Consider the following 27,438-nt stretch of genomic DNA (forward strand, 5'->3'; position numbering starts at 1 on the left):
GTGGGTTGTCTTTATTAACACATCATGGAGGATGGTGGGTTGTCTATATTAACACATCATGGAGGATGGTGGGTTGTCTATATTAACACATCATGGAGGATGGTGGGTTGTCTTTAACACATCATGGAGGATGGTGGGTTGTCTATATTAACACATCATGGAGGATGGTGGGTTGTCTTTAACACATCATGGAGGATGGTGGGTTGTCTATATTAACACATCATGGAGGATGGTGGGTTGTCTATATTAACACATCATGGAGGATGGTGGGTTGTCTATATTAACACATCATGGAGGATGGTGGGTTGTCTATATTAACACATCATGGAGGATGGTGGGTTGTCTTTAACACATCATGGAGGATGGTGGGTTGTCTATATTAACACATCATGGAGGATGGTGGGTTGTCTATATTAACACATCATGGAGGATGGTGGGTTGTCTTTATTAACACATCATGGAGGATGGTGGGTTGTCTTTAACACATCATGGAGGATGGTGGGTTGTCTTTAACACATCATGGAGGATGGTGGGTTGTCTATATTAACACATCATGGAGGATGGTGGGTTGTCTATATTAACACATCATGGAGGATGGTGGGTTGTCTATATTAACACATCATGGAGGATGGTGGGTTGTCTATATTAACACATCATGGAGGATGGTGGGTTGTCTATATTAACACATCATGGAGGATGGTGGGTTGTCTATATTAACACATCATGGAGGATGGTGGGTTGTCTATATTAACACATCATGGAGGATGGTGGGTTGTCTATATTAACACATCATGGAGGATGGTGGGTTGTCTATATTAACACATCATGGAGGATGGTGGGTTGTCTTTAACACATCATAGAGGATGGTGGGTTGTCTTTATTAACACATCATGGAGGATGGTGGGTTGTCTATATTAACACATCATGGAGGATGGTGGGTTGTCTTTAACACATCATGGAGGATGGTGGGTTGTCTATATTAACACATCATGGAGGATGGTGGGTTGTCTATATTAACACATCATGGAGGATGGTGGGTTGTCTTTATTAACACATCATGGAGGATGGTGGGTTGTCTATATTAACACATCATGGAGGATGGTGGGTTGTCTTTAACACATCATGGAGGATGGTGGGTTGTCTATATTAACACATCATGGAGGATGGTGGGTTGTCTATATTAACACATCATGGAGGATGGTGGGTTGTCTATATTAACACATCATGGAGGATGGTGGGTTGTCTATATTAACACATCATGGAGGATGGTGGGTTGTCTATATTAACACATCATGGAGGATGGTGGGTTGTCTTTATTAACACATCATGGAGGATGGTGGGTTGTCTATATTAACACATCATGGAGGATGGTGGGTTGTCTATATTAACACATCATGGAGGATGGTGGGTTGTCTATATTAACACATCATGGAGGATGGTGGGTTGTCTATATTAACACATCATGGAGGATGGTGGGTTGTCTATATTAACACATCATGGAGGATGGTGGGTTGTCTATATTAACACATCATGGAGGATGGTGGGTTGTCTATATTAACACATCATGGAGGATGGTGGGTTGTCTATATTAACACATCATGGAGGATGGTGGGTTGTCTATATTAACACATCATGGAGGATGGTGGGTTGTCTATATTAACACATCATGGAGGATGGTGGGTTGTCTATATTAACACATCATGGAGGATGGTGGGTTGTCTTTAACACATCATGGAGGATGGTGGGTTGTCTATATTAACACATCATGGAGGATGGTGGGTTGTCTATATTAACACATCATGGAGGATGGTGGGTTGTCTTTATTAACACATCATGGAGGATGGTGGGTTGTCTATATTAACACATCATGGAGGATGGTGGGTTGTCTATATTAACACATCATGGAGGATGGTGGGTTGTCTTTAACACATCATGGAGGATGGTGGGTTGTCTATATTAACACATCATGGAGGATGGTGGGTTGTCTATATTAACACATCATGGAGGATGGTGGGTTGTCTATATTAACACATCATGGAGGATGGTGGGTTGTCTTTAACACATCATGGAGGATGGTGGGTTGTCTTTAACACATCATGGAGGATGGTGGGTTGTCTTATTAACACATCATGGAGGATGGTGGGTTGTCTTTAACACATCATGGAGGATGGTGGGTTGTCTATATTAACACATCATGGAGGATGGTGGGTTGTCTTTAACACATCATGGAGGATGGTGGGTTGTCTATATTAACACATCATGGAGGATGGTGGGTTGTCTTTAACACATCATGGAGGATGGTGGGTTGTCTTTAACACATCATGGAGGATGGTGGGTTGTCTTTAACACATCATGGAGGATGGTGGGTTGTCTTTAACACATCATGGAGGATGGTGGGTTGTCTATATTAACACATCATGGAGGATGGTGGGTTGTCTTTAACACATCATGGAGGATGGTGGGTTGTCTTATTAACACATCATGGAGGATGGTGGGTTGTCTATATTAACACATCATGGAGGATGGTGGGTTGTCTATATTAACACATCATGGAGGATGGTGGGTTGTCTATATTAACACATCATGGAGGATGGTGGGTTGTCTATATTAACACATCATGGAGGATGGTGGGTTGTCTATATTAACACATCATGGAGGATGGTGGGTTGTCTATATTAACACATCATGGAGGATGGTGGGTTGTCTATATTAACACATCATGGAGGATGGTGGGTTGTCTATATTAACACATCATGGAGGATGGTGGGTTGTCTTTAACACATCATGGAGGATGGTGGGTTGTCTATATTAACACATCATGGAGGATGGTGGGTTGTCTATATTAACACATCATGGAGGATGGTGGGTTGTCTTATTAACACATCATGGAGGATGGTGGGTTGTCTATATTAACACATCATGGAGGATGGTGGGTTGTCTATATTAACACATCATGGAGGATGGTGGGTTGTCTATATTAACACATCATGGAGGATGGTGGGTTGTCTATATTAACACATCATGGAGGATGGTGGGTTGTCTATATTAACACATCATGGAGGATGGTGGGTTGTCTATATTAACACATCATGGAGGATGGTGGGTTGTCTATATTAACACATCATGGAGGATGGTGGGTTGTCTATATTAACACATCATGGAGGATGGTGGGTTGTCTATATTAACACATCATGGAGGATGGTGGGTTGTCTATATTAACACATCATGGAGGATGGTGGGTTGTCTTTAACACATCATGGAGGATGGTGGGTTGTCTTTATTAACACATCATGGAGGATGGTGGGTTGTCTATATTAACACATCATGGAGGATGGTGGGTTGTCTTTAACACATCATGGAGGATGGTGGGTTGTCTATATTAACACATCATGGAGGATGGTGGGTTGTCTATATTAACACATCATGGAGGATGGTGGGTTGTCTTTATTAACACATCATGGAGGATGGTGGGTTGTCTATATTAACACATCATGGAGGATGGTGGGTTGTCTTTAACACATCATGGAGGATGGTGGGTTGTCTATATTAACACATCATGGAGGATGGTGGGTTGTCTATATTAACACATCATGGAGGATGGTGGGTTGTCTATATTAACACATCATGGAGGATGGTGGGTTGTCTATATTAACACATCATGGAGGATGGTGGGTTGTCTATATTAACACATCATGGAGGATGGTGGGTTGTCTTTATTAACACATCATGGAGGATGGTGGGTTGTCTATATTAACACATCATGGAGGATGGTGGGTTGTCTATATTAACACATCATGGAGGATGGTGGGTTGTCTATATTAACACATCATGGAGGATGGTGGGTTGTCTATATTAACACATCATGGAGGATGGTGGGTTGTCTTTATTAACACATCATGGAGGATGGTGGGTTGTCTTTAACACATCATGGAGGATGGTGGGTTGTCTTTATTAACACATCATGGAGGATGGTGGGTTGTCTATATTAACACATCATGGAGGATGGTGGGTTGTCTATATTAACACATCATGGAGGATGGTGGGTTGTCTTTAACACATCATGGAGGATGGTGGGTTGTCTATATTAACACATCATGGAGGATGGTGGGTTGTCTTTAACACATCATGGAGGATGGTGGGTTGTCTATATTAACACATCATGGAGGATGGTGGGTTGTCTATATTAACACATCATGGAGGATGGTGGGTTGTCTATATTAACACATCATGGAGGATGGTGGGTTGTCTATATTAACACATCATGGAGGATGGTGGGTTGTCTTTAACACATCATGGAGGATGGTGGGTTGTCTATATTAACACATCATGGAGGATGGTGGGTTGTCTATATTAACACATCATGGAGGATGGTGGGTTGTCTTTATTAACACATCATGGAGGATGGTGGGTTGTCTTTAACACATCATGGAGGATGGTGGGTTGTCTTTAACACATCATGGAGGATGGTGGGTTGTCTATATTAACACATCATGGAGGATGGTGGGTTGTCTATATTAACACATCATGGAGGATGGTGGGTTGTCTATATTAACACATCATGGAGGATGGTGGGTTGTCTATATTAACACATCATGGAGGATGGTGGGTTGTCTATATTAACACATCATGGAGGATGGTGGGTTGTCTATATTAACACATCATGGAGGATGGTGGGTTGTCTATATTAACACATCATGGAGGATGGTGGGTTGTCTATATTAACACATCATGGAGGATGGTGGGTTGTCTATATTAACACATCATGGAGGATGGTGGGTTGTCTTTAACACATCATGGAGGATGGTGGGTTGTCTTTATTAACACATCATGGAGGATGGTGGGTTGTCTATATTAACACATCATGGAGGATGGTGGGTTGTCTTTAACACATCATGGAGGATGGTGGGTTGTCTATATTAACACATCATGGAGGATGGTGGGTTGTCTATATTAACACATCATGGAGGATGGTGGGTTGTCATTAACACATCATGGAGGATGGTGGGTTGTCTATATTAACACATCATGGAGGATGGTGGGTTGTCTTTAACACATCATGGAGGATGGTGGGTTGTCTATATTAACACATCATGGAGGATGGTGGGTTGTCTATATTAACACATCATGGAGGATGGTGGGTTGTCTATATTAACACATCATGGAGGATGGTGGGTTGTCTATATTAACACATCATGGAGGATGGTGGGTTGTCTATATTAACACATCATGGAGGATGGTGGGTTGTCTTTATTAACACATCATGGAGGATGGTGGGTTGTCTATATTAACACATCATGGAGGATGGTGGGTTGTCTATATTAACACATCATGGAGGATGGTGGGTTGTCTATATTAACACATCATGGAGGATGGTGGGTTGTCTATATTAACACATCATGGAGGATGGTGGGTTGTCTTTATTAACACATCATGGAGGATGGTGGGTTGTCTTTAACACATCATGGAGGATGGTGGGTTGTCTATATTAACACATCATGGAGGATGGTGGGTTGTCTATATTAACACATCATGGAGGATGGTGGGTTGTCTATATTAACACATCATGGAGGATGGTGGGTTGTCTTTAACACATCATGGAGGATGGTGGGTTGTCTATATTAACACATCATGGAGGATGGTGGGTTGTCTTTAACACATCATGGAGGATGGTGGGTTGTCTATATTAACACATCATGGAGGATGGTGGGTTGTCTATATTAACACATCATGGAGGATGGTGGGTTGTCTATATTAACACATCATGGAGGATGGTGGGTTGTCTATATTAACACATCATGGAGGATGGTGGGTTGTCTTTAACACATCATGGAGGATGGTGGGTTGTCTATATTAACACATCATGGAGGATGGTGGGTTGTCTATATTAACACATCATGGAGGATGGTGGGTTGTCTTTATTAACACATCATGGAGGATGGTGGGTTGTCTTTAACACATCATGGAGGATGGTGGGTTGTCTTTAACACATCATGGAGGATGGTGGGTTGTCTATATTAACACATCATGGAGGATGGTGGGTTGTCTTTAACACATCATGGAGGATGGTGGGTTGTCTATATTAACACATCATGGAGGATGGTGGGTTGTCTTTAACACATCATGGAGGATGGTGGGTTGTCTATATTAACACATCATGGAGGATGGTGGGTTGTCTATATTAACACATCATGGAGGATGGTGGGTTGTCTATATTAACACATCATGGAGGATGGTGGGTTGTCTTTAACACATCATGGAGGATGGTGGGTTGTCTTTAACACATCATGGAGGATGGTGGGTTGTCTATATTAACACATCATGGAGGATGGTGGGTTGTCTATATTAACACATCATGGAGGATGGTGGGTTGTCTATATTAACACATCATGGAGGATGGTGGGTTGTCTATATTAACACATCATGGAGGATGGTGGGTTGTCTATTAACACATCATGGAGGATGGTGGGTTGTCTATATTAACACATCATGGAGGATGGTGGGTTGTCTATATTAACACATCATGGAGGATGGTGGGTTGTCTATATTAACACATCATGGAGGATGGTGGGTTGTCTATATTAACACATCATGGAGGATGGTGGGTTGTCTATATTAACACATCATGGAGGATGGTGGGTTGTCTATATTAACACATCATGGAGGATGGTGGGTTGTCTATATTAACACATCATGGAGGATGGTGGGTTGTCTTTAACACATCATGGAGGATGGTGGGTTGTCTTTATTAACACATCATGGAGGATGGTGGGTTGTCTATATTAACACATCATGGAGGATGGTGGGTTGTCTATATTAACACATCATGGAGGATGGTGGGTTGTCTATATTAACACATCATGGAGGATGGTGGGTTGTCTATATTAACACATCATGGAGGATGGTGGGTTGTCTATATTAACACATCATGGAGGATGGTGGGTTGTCTTTTAACACATCATGGAGGATGGTGGGTTGTCTATATTAACACATCATGGAGGATGGTGGGTTGTCTATATTAACACATCATGGAGGATGGTGGGTTGTCTTTAACACATCATGGAGGATGGTGGGTTGTCTATATTAACACATCATGGAGGATGGTGGGTTGTCTTTAACACATCATGGAGGATGGTGGGTTGTCTATATTAACACATCATGGAGGATGGTGGGTTGTCTATATTAACACATCATGGAGGATGGTGGGTTGTCTTTATTAACACATCATGGAGGATGGTGGGTTGTCTATATTAACACATCATGGAGGATGGTGGGTTGTCTATATTAACACATCATGGAGGATGGTGGGTTGTCTATATTAACACATCATGGAGGATGGTGGGTTGTCTATATTAACACATCATGGAGGATGGTGGGTTGTCTATATTAACACATCATGGAGGATGGTGGGTTGTCTTTATTAACACATCATGGAGGATGGTGGGTTGTCTTTATTAACACATCATGGAGGATGGTGGGTTGTCTTTATTAACACATCATGGAGGATGGTGGGTTGTCTATATTAACACATCATGGAGGATGGTGGGTTGTCTATATTAACACATCATGGAGGATGGTGGGTTGTCTATATTAACACATCATGGAGGATGGTGGGTTGTCTTATTAACACATCATGGAGGATGGTGGGTTGTCTATATTAACACATCATGGAGGATGGTGGGTTGTCTATATTAACACATCATGGAGGATGGTGGGTTGTCTTATTAACACATCATGGAGGATGGTGGGTTGTCTATATTAACACATCATGGAGGATGGTGGGTTGTCTATATTAACACATCATGGAGGATGGTGGGTTGTCTATATTAACACATCATGGAGGATGGTGGGTTGTCTTTAACACATCATGGAGGATGGTGGGTTGTCTATATTAACACATCATGGAGGATGGTGGGTTGTCTATATTAACACATCATGGAGGATGGTGGGTTGTCTATATTAACACATCATGGAGGATGGTGGGTTGTCTATATTAACACATCATGGAGGATGGTGGGTTGTCTATATTAACACATCATGGAGGATGGTGGGTTGTCTATATTAACACATCATGGAGGATGGTGGGTTGTCTTTAACACATCATGGAGGATGGTGGGTTGTCTTTAACACATCATGGAGGATGGTGGGTTGTCTATATTAACACATCATGGAGGATGGTGGGTTGTCTATATTAACACATCATGGAGGATGGTGGGTTGTCTATATTAACACATCATGGAGGATGGTGGGTTGTCTATATTAACACATCATGGAGGATGGTGGGTTGTCTATATTAACACATCATGGAGGATGGTGGGTTGTCTATATTAACACATCATGGAGGATGGTGGGTTGTCTATATTAACACATCATGGAGGATGGTGGGTTGTCTTTAACACATCATGGAGGATGGTGGGTTGTCTTATTAACACATCATGGAGGATGGTGGGTTGTCTTTAACACATCATGGAGGATGGTGGGTTGTCTTTAACACATCATGGAGGATGGTGGGTTGTCTATATTAACACATCATGGAGGATGGTGGGTTGTCTTTAACACATCATGGAGGATGGTGGGTTGTCTATATTAACACATCATGGAGGATGGTGGGTTGTCTTTAACACATCATGGAGGATGGTGGGTTGTCTATATTAACACATCATGGAGGATGGTGGGTTGTCTATATTAACACATCATGGAGGATGGTGGGTTGTCTTATTAACACATCATGGAGGATGGTGGGTTGTCTTTAACACATCATGGAGGATGGTGGGTTGTCTATATTAACACATCATGGAGGATGGTGGGTTGTCTATATTAACACATCATGGAGGATGGTGGGTTGTCTATATTAACACATCATGGAGGATGGTGGGTTGTCTATATTAACACATCATGGAGGATGGTGGGTTGTCTATATTAACACATCATGGAGGATGGTGGGTTGTCTATATTAACACATCATGGAGGATGGTGGGTTGTCTTTAACACATCATGGAGGATGGTGGGTTGTCTTTATTAACACATCATGGAGGATGGTGGGTTGTCTATATTAACACATCATGGAGGATGGTGGGTTGTCTATATTAACACATCATGGAGGATGGTGGGTTGTCTATATTAACACATCATGGAGGATGGTGGGTTGTCTATATTAACACATCATGGAGGATGGTGGGTTGTCTTTAACACATCATGGAGGATGGTGGGTTGTCTATATTAACACATCATGGAGGATGGTGGGTTGTCTTTAACACATCATGGAGGATGGTGGGTTGTCTATATTAACACATCATGGAGGATGGTGGGTTGTCTATATTAACACATCATGGAGGATGGTGGGTTGTCTTTAACACATCATGGAGGATGGTGGGTTGTCTTTAACACATCATGGAGGATGGTGGGTTGTCTTTAACACATCATGGAGGATGGTGGGTTGTCTATATTAACACATCATGGAGGATGGTGGGTTGTCTATATTAACACATCATGGAGGATGGTGGGTTGTCTATATTAACACATCATGGAGGATGGTGGGTTGTCTATATTAACACATCATGGAGGATGGTGGGTTGTCTTTAACACATCATGGAGGATGGTGGGTTGTCTATATTAACACATCATGGAGGATGGTGGGTTGTCTATATTAACACATCATGGAGGATGGTGGGTTGTCTATATTAACACATCATGGAGGATGGTGGGTTGTCTTTAACACATCATGGAGGATGGTGGGTTGTCTATATTAACACATCATGGAGGATGGTGGGTTGTCTTTAACACATCATGGAGGATGGTGGGTTGTCTATATTAACACATCATGGAGGATGGTGGGTTGTCTATATTAACACATCATGGAGGATGGTGGGTTGTCTTTAACACATCATGGAGGATGGTGGGTTGTCTTTAACACATCATGGAGGATGGTGGGTTGTCTATATTAACACATCATGGAGGATGGTGGGTTGTCTATATTAACACATCATGGAGGATGGTGGGTTGTCTATATTAACACATCATGGAGGATGGTGGGTTGTCTATATTAACACATCATGGAGGATGGTGGGTTGTCTATATTAACACATCATGGAGGATGGTGGGTTGTCTTTAACACATCATGGAGGATGGTGGGTTGTCTATATTAACACATCATGGAGGATGGTGGGTTGTCTATATTAACACATCATGGAGGATGGTGGGTTGTCTTTAACACATCATGGAGGATGGTGGGTTGTCTATATTAACACATCATGGAGGATGGTGGGTTGTCTATATTAACACATCATGGAGGATGGTGGGTTGTCTATATTAACACATCATGGAGGATGGTGGGTTGTCTATATTAACACATCATGGAGGATGGTGGGTTGTCTTTATTAACACATCATGGAGGATGGTGGGTTGTCTTTATTAACACATCATGGAGGATGGTGGGTTGTCTATATTAACACATCATGGAGGATGGTGGGTTGTCTATATTAACACATCATGGAGGATGGTGGGTTGTCTATATTAACACATCATGGAGGATGGTGGGTTGTCTATATTAACACATCATGGAGGATGGTGGGTTGTCTATATTAACACATCATGGAGGATGGTGGGTTGTCTATATTAACACATCATGGAGGATGGTGGGTTGTCTATATTAACACATCATGGAGGATGGTGGGTTGTCTATATTAACACATCATGGAGGATGGTGGGTTGTCTTTAACACATCATGGAGGATGGTGGGTTGTCTTTAACACATCATGGAGGATGGTGGGTTGTCTTATTAACACATCATGGAGGATGGTGGGTTGTCTTTAACACATCATGGAGGATGGTGGGTTGTCTATATTAACACATCATGGAGGATGGTGGGTTGTCTATATTAACACATCATGGAGGATGGTGGGTTGTCTATATTAACACATCATGGAGGATGGTGGGTTGTCTATATTAACACATCATGGAGGATGGTGGGTTGTCTTTAACACATCATGGAGGATGGTGGGTTGTCTTTAACACATCATGGAGGATGGTGGGTTGTCTTTATTAACACATCATGGAGGATGGTGGGTTGTCTTTAACACATCATGGAGGATGGTGGGTTGTCTTTAACACATCATGGAGGATGGTGGGTTGTCTTTATTAACACATCATGGAGGATGGTGGGTTGTCTATATTAACACATCATGGAGGATGGTGGGTTGTCTTTAACACATCATGGAGGATGGTGGGTTGTCTTTAACACATCATGGAGGATGGTGGGTTGTCTTTAACACATCATGGAGGATGGTGGGTTGTCTATATTAACACATCATGGAGGATGGTGGGTTGTCTTTAACACATCATGGAGGATGGTGGGTTGTCTTTAACACATCATGGAGGATGGTGGGTTGTCTATATTAACACATCATGGAGGATGGTGGGTTGTCTATATTAACACATCATGGAGGATGGTGGGTTGTCTATATTAACACATCATGGAGGATGGTGGGTTGTCTTTATTAACACATCATGGAGGATGGTGGGTTGTCTATATTAACACATCATGGAGGATGGTGGGTTGTCTATATTAACACATCATGGAGGATGGTGGGTTGTCTATATTAACACATCATGGAGGATGGTGGGTTGTCTATATTAACACATCATGGAGGATGGTGGGTTGTCTATATTAACACATCATGGAGGATGGTGGGTTGTCTATATTAACACATCATGGAGGATGGTGGGTTGTCTTTAACACATCATGGAGGATGGTGGGTTGTCTATATTAACACATCATGGAGGATGGTGGGTTGTCTTTAACACATCATGGAGGATGGTGGGTTGTCTATATTAACACATCATGGAGGATGGTGGGTTGTCTATATTAACACATCATGGAGGATGGTGGGTTGTCTATATTAACACATCATGGAGGATGGTGGGTTGTCTTTATTAACACATCATGGAGGATGGTGGGTTGTCTATATTAACACATCATGGAGGATGGTGGGTTGTCTTTAACACATCATGGAGGATGGTGGGTTGTCTTTATTAACACATCATGGAGGATGGTGGGTTGTCTATATTAACACATCATGGAGGATGGTGGGTTGTCTATATTAACACATCATGGAGGATGGTGGGTTGTCTTTAACACATCATGGAGGATGGTGGGTTGTCTTTAACACATCATGGAGGATGGTGGGTTGTCTATATTAACACATCATGGAGGATGGTGGGTTGTCTTTATTAACACATCATGGAGGATGGTGGGTTGTCTTTAACACATCATGGAGGATGGTGGGTTGTCTATATTAACACATCATGGAGGATGGTGGGTTGTCTATATTAACACATCATGGAGGATGGTGGGTTGTCTATATTAACACATCATGGAGGATGGTGGGTTGTCTATATTAACACATCATGGAGGATGGTGGGTTGTCTATATTAACACATCATGGAGGATGGTGGGTTGTCTTTAACACATCATGGAGGATGGTGGGTTGTCTTTAACACATCATGGAGGATGGTGGGTTGTCTATATTAACACATCATGGAGGATGGTGGGTTGTCTTTAACACATCATGGAGGATGGTGGGTTGTCTATATTAACACATCATGGAGGATGGTGGGTTGTCTTTAACACATCATGGAGGATGGTGGGTTGTCTTTAACACATCATGGAGGATGGTGGGTTGTCTATATTAACACATCATGGAGGATGGTGGGTTGTCTTTATTAACACATCATGGAGGATGGTGGGTTGTCTATATTAACACATCATGGAGGATGGTGGGTTGTCTATATTAACACATCATGGAGGATGGTGGGTTGTCTTTAACACATCATGGAGGATGGTGGGTTGTCTTTATTAACACATCATGGAGGATGGTGGGTTGTCTATATTAACACATCATGGAGGATGGTGGGTTGTCTATATTAACACATCATGGAGGATGGTGGGTTGTCTTTATTAACACATCATGGAGGATGGTGGGTTGTCTATATTAACACATCATGGAGGATGGTGGGTTGTCTTTAACACATCATGGAGGATGGTGGGTTGTCTTTAACACATCATGGAGGATGGTGGGTTGTCTATATTAACACATCATGGAGGATGGTGGGTTGTCTATATTAACACATCATGGAGGATGGTGGGTTGTCTTTAACACATCATGGAGGATGGTGGGTTGTCTATATTAACACATCATGGAGGATGGTGGGTTGTCTATATTAACACATCATGGAGGATGGTGGGTTGTCTTTAACACATCATGGAGGATGGTGGGTTGTCTTTATTAACACATCATGGAGGATGGTGGGTTGTCTATATTAACACATCATGGAGGATGGTGGGTTGTCTTTAACACATCATGGAGGATGGTGGGTTGTCTTTAACACATCATGGAGGATGGTGGGTTGTCTATATTAACACATCATGGAGGATGGTGGGTTGTCTATATTAACACATCATGGAGGATGGTGGGTTGTCTATATTAACACATCATGGAGGATGGTGGGTTGTCTTTAACACATCATGGAGGATGGTGGGTTGTCTATATTAACACATCATGGAGGATGGTGGGTTGTCTATATTAACACATCATGGAGGATGGTGGGTTGTCTATATTAACACATCATGGAGGATGGTGGGTTGTCTATATTAACACATCATGGAGGATGGTGGGTTGTCTATATTAACACATCATGGAGGATGGTGGGTTGTCTTTAACACATCATGGAGGATGGTGGGTTGTCTATATTAACACATCATGGAGGATGGTGGGTTGTCTATATTAACACATCATGGAGGATGGTGGGTTGTCTATATTAACACATCATGGAGGATGGTGGGTTGTCTTTATTAACACATCATGGAGGATGGTGGGTTGTCTATATTAACACATCATGGAGGATGGTGGGTTGTCTTTAACACATCATGGAGGATGGTGGGTTGTCTATATTAACACATCATGGAGGATGGTGGGTTGTCTATATTAACACATCATGGAGGATGGTGGGTTGTCTTTTTTAACACATCATGGAGGATGGTGGGTTGTCTTTATTAACACATCATGGAGGATGGTGGGTTGTCTATATTAACACATCATGGAGGATGGTGGGTTGTCTTTAACACATCATGGAGGATGGTGGGTTGTCTATATTAACACATCATGGAGGATGGTGGGTTGTCTATATTAACACATCATGGAGGATGGTGGGTTGTCTATATTAACACATCATGGAGGATGGTGGGTTGTCTTTAACACATCATGGAGGATGGTGGGTTGTCTTTAACACATCATGGAGGATGGTGGGTTGTCTATATTAACACATCATGGAGGATGGTGGGTTGTCTATATTAACACATCATGGAGGATGGTGGGTTGTCTTTATTAACACATCATGGAGGATGGTGGGTTGTCTATATTAACACATCATGGAGGATGGTGGGTTGTCTATATTAACACATCATGGAGGATGGTGGGTTGTCTTTATTAACACATCATGGAGGATGGTGGGTTGTCTATATTAACACATCATGGAGGATGGTGGGTTGTCTATATTAACACATCATGGAGGATGGTGGGTTGTCTTTAACACATCATGGAGGATGGTGGGTTGTCTTTATTAACACATCATGGAGGATGGTGGGTTGTCTATATTAACACATCATGGAGGATGGTGGGTTGTCTATATTAACACATCATGGAGGATGGTGGGTTGTCTTTAACACATCATGGAGGATGGTGGGTTGTCTTTAACACATCATGGAGGATGGTGGGTTGTCTATATTAACACATCATGGAGGATGGTGGGTTGTCTATATTAACACATCATGGAGGATGGTGGGTTGTCTATATTAACACATCATGGAGGATGGTGGGTTGTCTATATTAACACATCATGGAGGATGGTGGGTTGTCTATATTAACACATCATGGAGGATGGTGGGTTGTCTATATTAACACATCATGGAGGATGGTGGGTTGTCTATATTAACACATCATGGAGGATGGTGGGTTGTCTTTATTAACACATCATGGAGGATGGTGGGTTGTCTATATTAACACATCATGGAGGATGGTGGGTTGTCTTTAACACATCATGGAGGATGGTGGGTTGTCTATATTAACACATCATGGAGGATGGTGGGTTGTCTATATTAACACATCATGGAGGATGGTGGGTTGTCTTTATTAACACATCATGGAGGATGGTGGGTTGTCTTTATTAACACATCATGGAGGATGGTGGGTTGTCTATATTAACACATCATGGAGGATGGTGGGTTGTCTTTAACACATCATGGAGGATGGTGGGTTGTCTATATTAACACATCATGGAGGATGGTGGGTTGTCTATATTAACACATCATGGAGGATGGTGGGTTGTCTATATTAACACATCATGGAGGATGGTGGGTTGTCTTTAACACATCATGGAGGATGGTGGGTTGTCTTTAACACATCATGGAGGATGGTGGGTTGTCTATATTAACACATCATGGAGGATGGTGGGTTGTCTATATTAACACATCATGGAGGATGGTGGGTTGTCTTTATTAACACATCATGGAGGATGGTGGGTTGTCTATATTAACACATCATGGAGGATGGTGGGTTGTCTATATTAACACATCATGGAGGATGGTGGGTTGTCTTTATTAACACATCATGGAGGATGGTGGGTTGTCTATATTAACACATCATGGAGGATGGTGGGTTGTCTATATTAACACATCATGGAGGATGGTGGGTTGTCTTTAACACATCATGGAGGATGGTGGGTTGTCTTTATTAACACATCATGGAGGATGGTGGGTTGTCTATATTAACACATCATGGAGGATGGTGGGTTGTCTATATTAACACATCATGGAGGATGGTGGGTTGTCTTTAACACATCATGGAGGATGGTGGGTTGTCTTTAACACATCATGGAGGATGGTGGGTTGTCTATATTAACACATCATGGAGGATGGTGGGTTGTCTATATTAACACATCATGGAGGATGGTGGGTTGTCTATATTAACACATCATGGAGGATGGTGGGTTGTCTATATTAACACATCATGGAGGATGGTGGGTTGTCTATATTAACACATCATGGAGGATGGTGGGTTGTCTTTAACACATCATGGAGGATGGTGGGTTGTCTATATTAACACATCATGGAGGATGGTGGGTTGTCTATATTAACACATCATGGAGGATGGTGGGTTGTCTTTAACACATCATGGAGGATGGTGGGTTGTCTATATTAACACATCATGGAGGATGGTGGGTTGTCTATATTAACACATCATGGAGGATGGTGGGTTGTCTATATTAACACATCATGGAGGATGGTGGGTTGTCTATATTAACACATCATGGAGGATGGTGGGTTGTCTTTATTAACACATCATGGAGGATGGTGGGTTGTCTTTATTAACACATCATGGAGGATGGTGGGTTGTCTATATTAACACATCATGGAGGATGGTGGGTTGTCTATATTAACACATCATGGAGGATGGTGGGTTGTCTATATTAACACATCATGGAGGATGGTGGGTTGTCTATATTAACACATCATGGAGGATGGTGGGTTGTCTATATTAACACATCATGGAGGATGGTGGGTTGTCTATATTAACACATCATGGAGGATGGTGGGTTGTCTATATTAACACATCATGGAGGATGGTGGGTTGTCTATATTAACACATCATGGAGGATGGTGGGTTGTCTTTAACACATCATGGAGGATGGTGGGTTGTCTTTAACACATCATGGAGGATGGTGGGTTGTCTTTATTAACACATCATGGAGGATGGTGGGTTGTCTTTAACACATCATGGAGGATGGTGGGTTGTCTTTAACACATCATGGAGGATGGTGGGTTGTCTTTATTAACACATCATGGAGGATGGTGGGTTGTCTATATTAACACATCATGGAGGATGGTGGGTTGTCTTTAACACATCATGGAGGATGGTGGGTTGTCTTTAACACATCATGGAGGATGGTGGGTTGTCTTTAACACATCATGGAGGATGGTGGGTTGTCTATATTAACACATCATGGAGGATGGTGGGTTGTCTTTAACACATCATGGAGGATGGTGGGTTGTCTTTAACACATCATGGAGGATGGTGGGTTGTCTATATTAACACATCATGGAGGATGGTGGGTTGTCTATATTAACACATCATGGAGGATGGTGGGTTGTCTATATTAACACATCATGGAGGATGGTGGGTTGTCTTTATTAACACATCATGGAGGATGGTGGGTTGTCTATATTAACACATCATGGAGGATGGTGGGTTGTCTATATTAACACATCATGGAGGATGGTGGGTTGTCTATATTAACACATCATGGAGGATGGTGGGTTGTCTATATTAACACATCATGGAGGATGGTGGGTTGTCTATATTAACACATCATGGAGGATGGTGGGTTGTCTATATTAACACATCATGGAGGATGGTGGGTTGTCTTTAACACATCATGGAGGATGGTGGGTTGTCTATATTAACACATCATGGAGGATGGTGGGTTGTCTTTAACACATCATGGAGGATGGTGGGTTGTCTATATTAACACATCATGGAGGATGGTGGGTTGTCTATATTAACACATCATGGAGGATGGTGGGTTGTCTATATTAACACATCATGGAGGATGGTGGGTTGTCTTTATTAACACATCATGGAGGATGGTGGGTTGTCTATATTAACACATCATGGAGGATGGTGGGTTGTCTTTAACACATCATGGAGGATGGTGGGTTGTCTTTATTAACACATCATGGAGGATGGTGGGTTGTCTATATTAACACATCATGGAGGATGGTGGGTTGTCTATATTAACACATCATGGAGGATGGTGGGTTGTCTTTAACACATCATGGAGGATGGTGGGTTGTCTTTAACACATCATGGAGGATGGTGGGTTGTCTATATTAACACATCATGGAGGATGGTGGGTTGTCTTTATTAACACATCATGGAGGATGGTGGGTTGTCTTTAACACATCATGGAGGATGGTGGGTTGTCTATATTAACACATCATGGAGGATGGTGGGTTGTCTATATTAACACATCATGGAGGATGGTGGGTTGTCTATATTAACACATCATGGAGGATGGTGGGTTGTCTATATTAACACATCATGGAGGATGGTGGGTTGTCTATATTAACACATCATGGAGGATGGTGGGTTGTCTTTAACACATCATGGAGGATGGTGGGTTGTCTTTAACACATCATGGAGGATGGTGGGTTGTCTATATTAACACATCATGGAGGATGGTGGGTTGTCTTTAACACATCATGGAGGATGGTGGGTTGTCTATATTAACACATCATGGAGGATGGTGGGTTGTCTTTAACACATCATGGAGGATGGTGGGTTGTCTTTAACACATCATGGAGGATGGTGGGTTGTCTATATTAACACATCATGGAGGATGGTGGGTTGTCTTTATTAACACATCATGGAGGATGGTGGGTTGTCTATATTAACACATCATGGAGGATGGTGGGTTGTCTATATTAACACATCATGGAGGATGGTGGGTTGTCTTTAACACATCATGGAGGATGGTGGGTTGTCTTTATTAACACATCATGGAGGATGGTGGGTTGTCTATATTAACACATCATGGAGGATGGTGGGTTGTCTATATTAACACATCATGGAGGATGGTGGGTTGTCTTTATTAACACATCATGGAGGATGGTGGGTTGTCTATATTAACACATCATAGAGGATGGTGGGTTGTCTTTAACACATCATGGAGGATGGTGGGTTGTCTTTAACACATCATGGAGGATGGTGGGTTGTCTATATTAACACATCATGGAGGATGGTGGGTTGTCTATATTAACACATCATGGAGGATGGTGGGTTGTCTATATTAACACATCATGGAGGATGGTGGGTTGTCTTTAACACATCATGGAGGATGGTGGGTTGTCTATATTAACACATCATGGAGGATGGTGGGTTGTCTTTAACACATCATGGAGGATGGTGGGTTGTCTTTATTAACACATCATGGAGGATGGTGGGTTGTCTATATTAACACATCATGGAGGATGGTGGGTTGTCTTTAACACATCATGGAGGATGGTGGGTTGTCTTTAACACATCATGGAGGATGGTGGGTTGTCTATATTAACACATCATGGAGGATGGTGGGTTGTCTATATTAACACATCATGGAGGATGGTGGGTTGTCTATATTAACACATCATGGAGGATGGTGGGTTGTCTTTAACACATCATGGAGGATGGTGGGTTGTCTATATTAACACATCATGGAGGATGGTGGGTTGTCTATATTAACACATCATGGAGGATGGTGGGTTGTCTATATTAACACATCATGGAGGATGGTGGGTTGTCTATATTAACACATCATGGAGGATGGTGGGTTGTCTATATTAACACATCATGGAGGATGGTGGGTTGTCTTTAACACATCATGGAGGATGGTGGGTTGTCTATATTAACACATCATGGAGGATGGTGGGTTGTCTATATTAACACATCATGGAGGATGGTGGGTTGTCTATATTAACACATCATGGAGGATGGTGGGTTGTCTTTATTAACACATCATGGAGGATGGTGGGTTGTCTATATTAACACATCATGGAGGATGGTGGGTTGTCTTTAACACATCATGGAGGATGGTGGGTTGTCTATATTAACACATCATGGAGGATGGTGGGTTGTCTATATTAACACATCATGGAGGATGGTGGGTTGTCTTTTTTAACACATCATGGAGGATGGTGGGTTGTCTTTATTAACACATCATGGAGGATGGTGGGTTGTCTATATTAACACATCATGGAGGATGGTGGGTTGTCTTTAACACATCATGGAGGATGGTGGGTTGTCTATATTAACACATCATGGAGGATGGTGGGTTGTCTATATTAACACATCATAGAGGATGGTGGGTTGTCTATATTAACACATCATGGAGGATGGTGGGTTGTCTTTAACACATCATGGAGGATGGTGGGTTGTCTTTAACACATCATGGAGGATGGTGGGTTGTCTATATTAACACATCATGGAGGATGGTGGGTTGTCTATATTAACACATCATGGAGGATGGTGGGTTGTCTTTATTAACACATCATGGAGGATGGTGGGTTGTCTATATTAACACATCATGGAGGATGGTGGGTTGTCTATATTAACACATCATGGAGGATGGTGGGTTGTCTTTATTAACACATCATGGAGGATGGTGGGTTGTCTATATTAACACATCATGGAGGATGGTGGGTTGTCTATATTAACACATCATGGAGGATGGTGGGTTGTCTTTAACACATCATGGAGGATGGTGGGTTGTCTTTATTAACACATCATGGAGGATGGTGGGTTGTCTATATTAACACATCATGGAGGATGGTGGGTTGTCTATATTAACACATCATGGAGGATGGTGGGTTGTCTTTATTAACACATCATGGAGGATGGTGGGTTGTCTATATTAACACATCATGGAGGATGGTGGGTTGTCTATATTAACACATCATGGAGGATGGTGGGTTGTCTATATTAACACATCATGGAGGATGGTGGGTTGTCTTTAACACATCATGGAGGATGGTGGGTTGTCTATATTAACACATCATGGAGGATGGTGGGTTGTCTATATTAACACATCATGGAGGATGGTGGGTTGTCTTTAACACATCATGGAGGATGGTGGGTTGTCTATATTAACACATCATGGAGGATGGTGGGTTGTCTTTATTAACACATCATGGAGGATGGTGGGTTGTCTATATTAACACATCATGGAGGATGGTGGGTTGTCTATATTAACACATCATGGAGGATGGTGGGTTGTCTATATTAACACATCATGGAGGATGGTGGGTTGTCTATATTAACACATCATGGAGGATGGTGGGTTGTCTTTATTAACACATCATGGAGGATGGTGGGTTGTCTATATTAACACATCATGGAGGATGGTGGGTTGTCTATATTAACACATCATGGAGGATGGTGGGTTGTCATTATTAACACATCATGGAGGATGGTGGGTTGTCTATATTAACACATCATGGAGGATGGTGGGTTGTCTTTAACACATCATGGAGGATGGTGGGTTGTCTTTAACACATCATGGAGGATGGTGGGTTGTCTATATTAACACATCATGGAGGATGGTGGGTTGTCTTTAACACATCATGGAGGATGGTGGGTTGTCTATATTAACACATCATGGAGGATGGTGGGTTGTCTATATTAACACATCATGGAGGATGGTGGGTTGTCTATATTAACACATCATGGAGGATGGTGGGTTGTCTATATTAACACATCATGGAGGATGGTGGGTTGTCTATATTAACACATCATGGAGGATGGTGGGTTGTCTATATTAACACATCATGGAGGATGGTGGGTTGTCTTTAACACATCATGGAGGATGGTGGGTTGTCTATATTAACACATCATGGAGGATGGTGGGTTGTCTATATTAACACATCATGGAGGATGGTGGGTTGTCTTTAACACATCATGGAGGATGGTGGGTTGTCTATATTAACACATCATGGAGGATGGTGGGTTGTCTATATTAACACATCATGGAGGATGGTGGGTTGTCTATATTAACACATCATGGAGGATGGTGGGTTGTCTATATTAACACATCATGGAGGATGGTGGGTTGTCTATATTAACACATCATGGAGGATGGTGGGTTGTCTATATTAACACATCATGGAGGATGGTGGGTTGTCTTTAACACATCATGGAGGATGGTGGGTTGTCTATATTAACACATCATGGAGGATGGTGGGTTGTCTATATTAACACATCATGGAGGATGGTGGGTTGTCTTTAACACATCATGGAGGATGGTGGGTCGTCTATATTAACACATCATGGAGGATGGTGGGTTGTCTATATTAACACATCATGGAGGATGGTGGGTTGTCTATATTAACACATCATGGAGGATGGTGGGTTGTCTTTAACACATCATGGAGGATGGTGGGTTGTCTATATTAACACATCATGGAGGATGGTGGGTTGTCTTTAACACATCATGGAGGATGGTGGGTTGTCTATATTAACACATCATGGAGGATGGTGGGTTGTCTATATTAACACATCATGGAGGATGGTGGGTTGTCTATATTAACACATCATGGAGGATGGTGGGTTGTCTATATTAACACATCATGGAGGATGGTGGGTTGTCTATATTAACACATCATGGAGGATGGTGGGTTGTCTATATTAACACATCATGGAGGATGGTGGGTTGTCTATATTAACACATCATGGAGGATGGTGGGTTGTCTATATTAACACATCATGGAGGATGGTGGGTTGTCTTTTTTAACACATCATGGAGGATGGTGGGTTGTCTTTATTAACACATCATGGAGGATGGTGGGTTGTCTATATTAACACATCATGGAGGATGGTGGGTTGTCTTTAACACATCATGGAGGATGGTGGGTTGTCTATATTAACACATCATGGAGGATGGTGGGTTGTCTATATTAACACATCATAGAGGATGGTGGGTTGTCTATATTAACACATCATGGAGGATGGTGGGTTGTCTTTATTAACACATCATGGAGGATGGTGGGTTGTCTATATTAACACATCATGGAGGATGGTGGGTTGTCTATATTAACACATCATGGAGGATGGTGGGTTGTCTTTATTAACACATCATGGAGGATGGTGGGTTGTCTTTAACACATCATGGAGGATGGTGGGTTGTCTTTAACACATCATGGAGGATGGTGGGTTGTCTATATTAACACATCATGGAGGATGGTGGGTTGTCTATATTAACACATCATGGAGGATGGTGGGTTGTCTTTATTAACACATCATGGAGGATGGTGGGTTGTCTATATTAACACATCATGGAGGATGGTGGGTTGTCTATATTAACACATCATGGAGGATGGTGGGTTGTCTATATTAACACATCATGGAGGATGGTGGGTTGTCTATATTAACACATCATGGAGGATGGTGGGTTGTCTTTATTAACACATCATGGAGGATGGTGGGTTGTCTTTAACACATCATGGAGGATGGTGGGTTGTCTATATTAACACATCATGGAGGATGGTGGGTTGTCTAACACATCATGGAGGATGGTGGGTTGTCTATATTAACACATCATGGAGGATGGTGGGTTGTCTTTAACACATCATGGAGGATGGTGGGTTGTCTTTAACACATCATGGAGGATGGTGGGTTGTCTATATTAACACATCATGGAGGATGGTGGGTTGTCTATATTAACACATCATGGAGGATGGTGGGTTGTCTATATTAACACATCATGGAGGATGGTGGGTTGTCTTTAACACATCATGGAGGATGGTGGGTTGTCTATATTAACACATCATGGAGAATAGTGGGTTGTCTATATTAACACATCATGGAGGATGGTGGGTTGTCTATATTAACACATCATGGAGGATGGTGGGTTGTCTTTAACACATCATGGAGGATGGTGGGTTGTCTATATTAACACATCATGGAGGATGGTGGGTTGTCTATATTAACACATCATGGAGGATGGTGGGTTGTCTATATTAACACATCATGGAGGATGGTGGGTTGTCTATATTAACACATCATGGAGGATGGTGGGTTGTCTATATTAACACATCATGGAGGATGGTGGGTTGTCTATATTAACACATCATGGAGGATGGTGGGTTGTCTTTAACACATCATGGAGGATGGTGGGTTGTCTATATTAACACATCATGGAGGATGGTGGGTTGTCTTTATTAACACATCATGGAGGATGGTGGGTTGTCTATATTAACACATCATGGAGGATGGTGGGTTGTCTATATTAACACATCATGGAGGATGGTGGGTTGTCTATATTAACACATCATGGAGGATGGTGGGTTGTCTTTAACACATCATGGAGGATGGTGGGTTGTCTATATTAACACATCATGGAGGATGGTGGGTTGTCTTTATTAACACATCATGGAGGATGGTGGGTTGTCTTTAACACATCATGGAGGATGGTGGGTTGTCTATATTAACACATCATGGAGGATGGTGGGTTGTCTATATTAACACATCATAGAGGATGGTGGGTTGTCTATATTAACACATCATGGAGGATGGTGGGTTGTCTATATTAACACATCATGGAGGATGGTGGGTTGTCTATATTAACACATTCAATAGAATGCTACACCTGTTGATAGACGTAGCTGGTAAATTCGCTCTGGCTATCTACTCCGATTTCACAGCCATCTCGCCTGAGTGTGCCAGAGCACAAAATAACTGATGAATTTACGAACGCTCAACACCCGTTGAATTTGGCCGGTGTCAGTAAACGTCAGCAAAAAAAACGAATTAAATTGTTGCCAGCAGCACAGTTACAGTCACTATCGCTCCGGATAACATGTAAACAGCCTAGCCAGCTCTGCTACGGCTAGTAAAATGGTCAGAGTGAGCTGTTCTCTCATTTGTGTCTGGAAGTAGCTAGCAAGCCAGCCAACGTTAGCCAGTTAGGTTGGGTGCTTGACTGCTGTTCCTAGGTCAGAATGCTCAGATCAAGCCTACTCCACAGCCAGAGCGCCCAGCGTGTGCTCCGAGAACGAAAGCTCTGAATTTACGAACGATCAATCTGACAACGCTCTGAGTTTACGAATGCCCAGAGCACATTCTGGCACTCCAGATTAAATTTACGAACACAACCGTAGTATATACAAGCCTTTAAACTTGAAATGTTTGGCTGTTTAGTACATGGCCTGTGAATACTTAAAGAGATGGATGTGGCTAAAGCTTAAGAGGGTGTGAACGATGCTGAATGGGTGTAGACAAAGAAGAGCTCTCCAGTAGGTACCAAAACATTCAACGGCCATTTTCTTAAAAGTGGGGTTACAAGTTTATCAACTTTCAATGCAGAATTACTTTCCCATTGTTCCTCAACTCTAGTGTATGATAAACCATTTTCTAGCTCTGAGTCTCTACTTTTATCCAATGTCAAAAACACCACTTCTAATTTTGCTACATAAGACCGAATCGAGCCGGTTGGTCACATATTTAAATCATACAGAAAATATACGTCTCTGTTGATATCACATATATTATCAAGCATTTCACATATATTATCTAGATACTGACTGTTAGTACTTGGTGGTCTATAGCAGCTTCCCACCAGAATGGGCTTCAGGTGAGGCAGATGGACCTGTAGACATATTACTTCAACAGTATTTAACATGAGATCGTCTCTAAGCTTTACAGGAATGTGGTTCTGAATTTAAACAGCCACACCTCCACTATTGGCATTTCTGTCTTTTTCTGTAAATGTTATAACCATGTATTTCTACCACTGTATCATCAAAGGTATTGTCTAAATGAGTTTCAAAGAAAGTCAGAATTTAAATGTCATCTGTCACTAGCAAGTTATTAATTTTCCCCTTGTTTCTTAAGCTACATATGTTAACGTGATATGGTTGTCATGTGGTTGTCGTGTGGTTGTCATGTGGTTGTCGTGTGGTTGTCATGTGGTTGTCATGTGGTTGTCATGTGGTTATCGTGTGGTTGTCATGTGGTTGTCATGTGGTTGTCATGTGGTTATCATGTGGTTGTCATGTGGTTGTCATGTGGTTGTCATGTGGTTATCATGTGGTTGTCATGTGGTTGTCATATGGTTCTCGTGTGGTTGTCGTGCGGTTGTCGTGCGGTTGTCATGCGGTTGTCATGCGGTTGTCATGCGGTTGTCATGTGGTTGTCATGTGGTTGTCATGTGGTTGTCATATGGTTGTCATGTGGTTGTCATATGGTTGTCATGTGGTTGTCATGTGGTTGTCATGTGGTTGTCATGTGGTTGTCATGTGGTTATCATGTGGTTGTCATGTGGTTATCATGTGGTTGTCATGTGGTTGTCATGTGGTTATCATGTGGTTGTCATGTGGTTGTCATGTGGTTGTCATATGGTTGTCATGTGGTTGTGATATGGTTGTCATGTGGTTGTCATGTGGTTATCATGTGGTTGTCATGTGGTTATCATGTGGTTGTCATGTGGTTATCATGTGGTTGTCATGTGGTTGTCATGTGGTTGTCATGTGGTTATCATGTGGTTGTCATGTGGTTGTCATGTGGTTGTCATGTGGTTGTCATGTGGTTGTCATGTGGTTATCATGTGGTTGTCATGTGGTTATCATGTGGTTATCATGTGGTTGTCATGTGGTTGTCATGTGGTTATCATGTGGTTGTCATGTGGTTGTCATGTGGTTGTCATATGGTTGTCATGTGGTTGTCATGTGGTTGTCATGTGGTTGTCATGTGGTTGTCATGTGGTTATCATGTGGTTGTCATGTGGTTGTCATGTGGTTGTCATGTGGTTGTCATGTGGTTATCATGTGGTTGTCATGTGGTTGTCATGTGGTTGTCATGTGGTTATCATGTGGTTATCATGTGGTTGTCATGTGGTTGTCATGTGGTTGTCATGTGGTTGTCATGTGGTTATCATGTGGTTGTCATGTGGTTGTCATGTGGTTGTCATATGGTTGTCATGTGGTTGTGATATGGTTGCGATATGGTTGTCATGCTCCTCAGGGTTCTTGAAGAGCCGGGATCGTTCCCACCAGAAGTTCTACTCCCAGATGATCAAGACCCAGATGTTTATCCGGTTCATCGAGGAATGTTCCTTCGTCAGCGATAAAGACGCCAGTCTGGCCTTCTTTGACGAGTGTGTTGATAAGGTAAGACGATAATGTCCTATATTATTCTCAGTGTGTTGATAAGGTACGATGATAATGTCCTATATTATTCTCAGTGTGTTGATAAGGTAAGACGATAATGTCCTATATTATTCTCAGTGTGTTGATAAGTTAAGACGATAATGTCCTATATTATTCTCAGTGTGTTGATAAGGTAAGACGATAATGTCCTATATTATTCTCAGTGTGTTGATAAGGTAAGACGATAATGTCCTATATTATTCTCAGTGTGTTGATAAGGTAAGACGATAATGTCCTATATTATTCTCAGTGTGTTGATAAGGTAAGACGATAATGTCCTATATTATTCTCAGTGTGTTGATAAGGTAAGATGATAATGTCCTATAGTATTCTCAGTGTGTTGATAAGGTAAGACGATAATGTCCTATAGTATTCTCAGTGTGTTGATAAGATAAGACGATAATGTCCTATTTTATTCTCAGTGTGTTGATAAGGTAAGACGATAATGTCCTATATTATTCTCAGTGTGTTGATAAGATAAGACGATAATGTCCTATAGTATTCTCAGACTAACATTCTAGCCTGGCTTTCTTGAGTGTGTCGATAAGGGAAGGCTTGTTAGTCCGTAGAGAATAAGATGGACCACCAGCACCCCGTAAATAGTATTCGATGAAGCATGTATTTCTCTGCGCGTAGTATTGCATCATTTAATTGGC

At 41.9% G+C, this 27,438-nt stretch overlaps 1 protein-coding gene across 3 annotated transcripts in view; it reads left to right on the forward strand.

The window, feature by feature from the left end:
- The window catches only part of dennd4a (DENN/MADD domain containing 4A), a 182,295-nt gene that overhangs the window by 67,780 nt on the left and 87,077 nt on the right, over positions 1-27,438 (forward strand). For all 3 annotated transcript variants that reach the window (XM_055910129.1, XM_055910128.1, XM_055910130.1), the window contains exon 14: positions 26,598-26,743. In XM_055910129.1, coding sequence (XP_055766104.1) covers positions 26,598-26,743 — 146 coding nt within the window. The remainder of the gene's footprint in view (positions 1-26,597; positions 26,744-27,438) is intronic.

Source organism: Salvelinus fontinalis, unplaced genomic scaffold (genome assembly GCF_029448725.1).
Source record: "Salvelinus fontinalis isolate EN_2023a unplaced genomic scaffold, ASM2944872v1 scaffold_0001, whole genome shotgun sequence".
NCBI lineage: Eukaryota > Metazoa > Chordata > Actinopteri > Salmoniformes > Salmonidae > Salvelinus > Salvelinus fontinalis.